The 6,593-nt window shown below is 46.7% G+C and overlaps 1 protein-coding gene across 1 annotated transcript; it reads left to right on the forward strand.

Moving 5' to 3' along the window:
* Positions 1 to 1,818: 1,818 nt before the first annotated feature.
* LOC123052614 (ras-related protein RABH1b) lies at positions 1,819 to 5,420 on the forward strand. Its single transcript, XM_044475864.1, has 6 exons — positions 1,819 to 2,142; positions 3,175 to 3,245; positions 3,337 to 3,425; positions 3,549 to 3,660; positions 4,624 to 4,714; positions 4,883 to 5,420. Exons 1-6 carry the CDS (start codon positions 2,026 to 2,028, stop codon positions 5,027 to 5,029), a joined length of 627 nt encoding a protein of 208 aa, XP_044331799.1. The 5' UTR covers positions 1,819 to 2,025; the 3' UTR covers positions 5,030 to 5,420.
* The last annotated feature ends 1,173 nt before the right edge of the window (positions 5,421 to 6,593 follow it).

Genomic DNA, 6,593 nt, shown 5'->3' on the forward strand with positions numbered 1-6,593 from the left:
TTCATCGAGCTAGGCCGTGAGATTAGCGAGCAGGCAGACTGGGGAGGACGAGTTCTTCACACGCACCCCAGAGTTCGAACCTCTCAAGGGTCTGCGGAACCCTAAATCCGACACTTTGGTTTTTGATCTAAGATCGGCTTGCGTCGCCCGCCGCCACCTACCCCGTGCGCCCCTACTCCAACACCGGCGCGACACTCGACCTCTTCTCCGACCCGGCGGCCTCATGCGATGCGGGGGCCGTCACGGCCGTCGTTCACGTCTCTGCCCGCCTATCGCTCTAAGCCGTTCGTCGCCGCCCTGCTACGACCAGGACTCATGCAACATCCACCCGACGATCGTGACAAGACAAGGTGGAATAAATCTAACGCTATCTTATGTTTTCTAAATAAACATTATACTCAAAAACAAGTACTCTCCCTTCATTCATGAATATAAGATGTTCTAACTTTTGTCTGAATCGGATGTATATAGACATGGTTTATTGTGTTTGTTCACTTATTTCAGTCCTTATGTAGTATATATTAAAATATGTAAAACATCTTATATTTGTGAACGGAGGGAATACATAACACGTATTAATATGAAAATATAGAAAGGGCAGTGATAGGCGCCGGCAGACCGGTCGAACAGTTCGGCCGATCTAGCCCCAGCCACCCGATGCGACAAGTGTTGCCGTTGGATTGGGGCTTCTGGTTCCCCCCCCCCCCCAAAACCAAATCTGACGAGGCCAGCGGGAAACAGAGCAGCGCCGCCGCCGGGGCTCGCCATGAACGAGCAAACGACCAACCTCGAAGCCGGGCGCCTCCCGCGTCTTCGCCGGTCGCCTCCTGCCGAATTGCCTCGCCGTCGCCGGTCGCCGCCGTCGCCTGTCGCCTTTTGAGCTGCTGGTTGCAGCTCCGCTGCTCACCTGTGCTGCCCATCCCCTCACCTCTCCCTCGCCCCTGCAGAATCAATGGCGACGACGCCCCGTGGTTCACATCCAAAAACAACGATGGTAGCAAAAAAATGTGATGCTTCCAGCAAACTAGAAAACGGTGGTAGCAAAAAAGATGAAAAACCAATTGACGACTGCAGCTCACCCGCCGGCCGGAAAGTTGCAACCAATGACCAAAAAAGCTTCATATCGCGATGAAAAAAAGCTTCACCCGGCGAAAAAAAAGCTTCAACCATAGAGCCGAAAGCCATGGACAAGAACAAAAAGTTGCAACCAGCGGTTACAGAAGCTACAACCGGTATTGAAAAAAGCTTCAAGCTTCATGTCCTAGCTGCGACCCATGACGACGCTGACGATGTTTTGCTGCAACCGTCTTCGTTTTTTGATACGACCGGTGATGTAATTTGCTGCAATCCTTTTTCATGGCAGCGGGCGCCGGTCGGCACTAGTCAGGCAGTCCCCTAACTCGGCGAGCAGTCGGGCAGTCCCCCGGCTCGGCGGAGCACACGGACGGCAGCAGCCACTGGCCGGCGGCAACGCGGGGGGAAGGAAAAGAAGAAGCACGGCGTGGAGAGAGATGGGGCTGAAGTTAGAAGAAAGGATAAGGATAAGATTCAGGGCAGTTGTGTGAGGCCCACCCACACACGTCTTGCGCGGGGGGTGTTTTCATTGACACTGGAGCCAGCGTGGCCCTCAAGACCGGCTGAAAGTTCGGCCGGCGTGCCGTCCCGAAGCGTTTCCCATATAGAAACTACGTACTACATTATAAAATTATTACCACTTAGTACTAATAAATTTTATAAATTGAAAAAGGAAATCAGCGAGGTTTTGCCATTTTTCATTTCCGGTCCTCCAGCCTTGCAAGCGCTCGCTAATAAACGGCAGGCACAAATCTCGGGGACGCGCAACGTGGGGGAGCGGGGAGCGCGAGGGACGAAGGAGGGGCAGGGCGAGACCTTCGGGGAGACTCCCACCCATACCGCGCCACCGAGCGAGCGAGATCCCGCCCTTCCCCCTTCTCCACCCACCCACCCGCCCTGCCGGACCCGATCCCGATCTGATATCGCCGCCGCCGCCGCGCGCCGGACAAGATGGCTCCCGTGTCGGCTCTGGCCAAGTACAAGCTGGTCTTCCTCGGCGACCAGTCCGTCGGCAAGACCAGCATCATCACCCGCTTCATGTACGACAAGTTCGACAACACCTACCAGGCACGGCCCCTCCCCATCCCCAATCCCGCGCCTGTTGCTTGTTTCAGTTTCTTTCCTCTGTTTTGCCGTTTCCTCTCCTCGAGCCGGGATGGTTGGATCTATCCATGTCATCGAGGCGAGATCCGGCCCGACCGAGCGTTTCAATCTGACCCTGTGAACGGGTGATTAGATCTGTTGATCGGGTGCGTAGCATGTGTGTCCAGCTCTTCTTTATTTGGGGCTTGGTGCGATCCATGGTTACAGTATTTGAGACTTGAGCATCTGCTATTTTACAACCTTTTGTCCGTGATGTATCACGGAGCGACGAAATGCTCACGATCCCTGGCTGAGGAAGTTGAATTGGCGTGTGGCCACTGCAATCTTATTTTCTGTGTGATTTGGAATTTAATGCGTGAGAAATTGTCCTGCCGTCAATGGTGTCTTCCCAGGATCGCAGTGTTGTTTGGTGACAAATGTGCCCACGCTGCTCGGCCTAGCTTTGACTTGCTGGAGAATTCTGGCGGATGTAATGTAGGGAATGATAGCTAATACGTACGAGTTGTTTCAATGCCAGCCTAGCTTTGACTTGCTGGAGAATTCTGGCGGATGTAATGTAGGGAATGATAGCTAATACGTACGAGTTGTTTCAATGCCACTTTGCAACCTGAGAAAGAGAGAGAGGTACCATGACGCCTGCGATCCCAGACGGAACCTTTTGCTAATTCTAGGAGTTCACTATGATACCTGCGATCCCAATTAGATATGGAACGTTTGCATTTCTATGACTTAAAGACCTTCAACGCAGTGTAGAATATATGCACAATCTGAACTCTTAACTAACATTGAGCCTCTTCATATGTATATCGGTATACCTACAACAGACTTTTTTTTCCTGGTGAACAATGATGGCTTGTTAACATTGTGCTGTATTATTGTGGGAGTGACGATCAGTTGTTCTGATTCTATTTTCCTTTAACGTACTTCATAGATAAAATGTCTGCTTATAATAATGTATCTAAGTTAATTTCATGTATTATGTTCTTCCCTAAACAGGCTACGATTGGTATTGATTTCCTGTCGAAGACAATGTACCTTGAAGATAGAACTGTGAGACTCCAACTCTGGTATGCTCACATCTGTTACCTCATTACTGACAGACTGTTCTGTCCATTGGAGTGCTGATCATTGTCATGTATTTTTGTTCTTTGTTTTCAGGGATACAGCTGGTCAGGAAAGATTCAGGAGTTTAATTCCAAGCTACATCAGAGACTCTTCAGTTGCTGTTATTGTATTCGATGTTGCAAGTATGCTCTCTCTCTCTTTCTCTCTCTCATAAATAATTTCTTCATCAAATAATGATTTCTGATGTCGCAAAGTTCCAAATTTTACTGGCATTCCCCTTATATATTTTTTGTTTCATGCTTCAGGCAGGCAGTCTTTCTTAAACACGTCGAAGTGGATAGAGGAAGTTCGCACTGAGAGGGGCAGTGATGTCATTATTGTGCTTGTTGGGAACAAAACTGACCTTGTGGACAAGAGGTCAGAGTGTGGTTCACATTGCTATCCATTCAATGAGTGCACTATATTTGAGTATTTCCATTTGTTACTAGGTCACATGTGATATCCTAAGTACTCTCCAGATGTACCAAAATTTGCAGTTCTATTGTTTTGTGTAACTTCTGTTACATGCTGTGAGTGATACTAGCGTAGTTAAGCATAACAAATATGTGAAGCAAAATTAACTAGCACTATTCTGATTATTCTGCTTTGAGCACAACAGATTGTACTCAGTCTGATCCACTTGTCGGTTCTTTAAGCAAACTGCCTTTTTTGTTTTATTCAGAGTTTCAGACGCATCGTGGTGCGTGAATTTATCGCATGCGTTACAATATGGTCAGAACCTCAATTTTCATGGCCTTAATTGAAGATGTACAATTCTTCGCAGACCACGTGATATTTGTGCGATCCTTCACCGTCTCACTGAGGGATTATGCATTTAAGGAATTTCCCTTGATGTTGTAGTATGACTGAAGTACAAAGTGTACTTATAACCTTGTGGGCGTTGAATTTGTCCCCACATTCCAGCGAAGTCCAAATTGAACCATGTACCATAAAACATGTTATCCCCCCCCCCCCCCCCCCCCCCCCACACACACACACACACACGCACAAACAAACAATGTTGAAAATCAGTACATCATTTGACTTGACATCCGGTTGAGTTTGATTTGCTGGGTCAAGTAAGGCAACGAGCCACGGTAGCAACCACCTTATACAGGTAGACAAGAAGTTAAGGGAAAAAGAGTGTAACTGTAATATTACTGGCATGGGGTCAATTTGGATTTAACACGTACACAGTGTAATTGAGCTATTTTTTTTCTTAGCTACATTAGCTAAATCACCAATGATTTTGGATTTTCTTTGTTTGTAAAGTACTAATATGATTGTCACAAATGTTACTCACCTCTCTTGCTTAATTTTTATTGCTATCTTGCGCAACAGGCAAGTATCCATTGAGGAAGGGGAAGGCAAGGCAAAGGACCTCGGTGTGATGTTTATTGAAACTAGTGCTAAAGCTGGTTTTAACATTAAGGTGTGCCTTAAAAATAGATATTTTCATTTCATTTAATAAAAGCTGGCTTTGGTCATAGTTTTCTTCTTCTGGAACTCAAAAGCAGCGGAATAGGGTTATTCTTGTGAACTGGTCACATGACATTACTTTCTGCTTGTTTTGTATTAACAAGCACAATTTCTTGACCAGGCTCTGTTCCGCAAAATTGCTGCTGCACTGCCTGGAATGGAGACCCTTTCATCAGCAAAGCAGGAAGACATGGTTGATGTGAACTTAAAGTCCAGCAATGCTAACTCATCTCAGTCGCAGGCACAGGCTGGGGGATGCAGTTGTTAGCTCCAGTCCCTAACACTCGCAGCTCATGATGTCAAAGATCCCATGCCCATCAAACAGCAACCCTACCTTACTGCTTCCCTCTTGGTCTCAGGAGGATTGACTGTCTCACGGCAGTTGAGTCCATGATCCAAGTCAATGAACGAGAACCATTTTCGTTGGAAAGATATGTTTTTATGTGTTCTTAGTATTTTGTCAGTGGCCTAAGCTAGCAACAGTGTATAGTTGGGTTGGCACTGTGAACTCCTATCGCTCGGCTGAGTATTAGAGTTAGTGATTGGTTTATGTTTCAACTTATATTTACGTCGCCCATCTTGTTGCAGTCAGCCCGAGTCCTGTGTTTTTCTATGGTGTACTGAATATATATATATATATTGGAATTTTTGTAAGCTAATAAGTCTTGTGTTACCCCAGGTATTTGAGCACTAGAGTGCTTGGTTTATGGTTCCAATAACAGATCGCCAGGCCTACCGAAAACGAACTCAATTCACCCTTTTGGTTATTGACAATTGTCGGGCTGGATCAACAATTGCTACACCTGTGGATAATTTTCCCCAATTGATAAGTGTCACACGTGTGGCATGTAGTAACACCGCTCTGACCCCCTAAAAAAAATATTTAAAATTGCCATCTAACAGAACGTTGCCATGCTTTATAACTAAAGTTGCCATAAAAAAACATCAGGACAGAATTGCTTCGTGCCACACGTGTGGCACTTATCAGGGTCTTAAATTTTATGGGAACTAACTTACATGCTGGTGTTGCCCTTTTTAGTTTTTGGTTAGAAATTCAGGACATTCAGGAGGGAGAGAGATTACTGGTTATAGTTGCTCAGTGATCAATATTTAAACGAATCCATTGATTTTGAACACAAAACTCAAAATGTCCGTTCTATTTACTAGAGGTATATTCCACTATCAGCAACATGAGAGCTGTGATCATCCCCACGTTGCATCTATGGTGGTACGAGCAGAAAGACTTAAGAGCATCTACAATCGAGGTTGCCGAATCCGGATGCGCCCGGGTTCATCCGCATACAGTGACCGGGCAATCCTCAAATTTCCTCATTCACATCCTTGTATCTCATATTCAGTACGGTATATCCAGACATAAACATGCAGCCTGAATAGAACCATGTAGATCATCAAACCGACATAGAAACAGAAGAGCCTTCGCCCTCAGCACCTTCCTCCTCCTCCTCCTCTCCAGGCCCTGTTCCCCCGGCAGCCCTGAGCTCCCTGTCCTCTGCGATCCGATTCGCAATGAACGCTTGCTCTGCCCTGATAGTGTGCTTGACGAGGTCGTCCTCTACCCTGGAAGCTTCTTCCTAATGAGAGACCCAGTCCATCTCGTCATCCAGGCGGGCAGTTCCCAATCGGCCTTGCCCCGAAGGCATTACAATCAGGCATCCATTGCAGGATCTGGCTCAAGGCGGAGTTAAGATGCAGGTGAACAATCTTGGCCGGCAGATGAAATGGCTCTAGATTGCTAAACAGCTGTTCGCACAACCAGCCATGGCCATACAGTAAACACGTATATTTGTGTTATGCACACCTCTCGTAGGGTG

This window comes from Triticum aestivum, chromosome 2D (genome assembly GCF_018294505.1).
Source record: "Triticum aestivum cultivar Chinese Spring chromosome 2D, IWGSC CS RefSeq v2.1, whole genome shotgun sequence".
Classification (NCBI taxonomy): Eukaryota; Viridiplantae; Streptophyta; class Magnoliopsida; order Poales; family Poaceae; genus Triticum; species Triticum aestivum.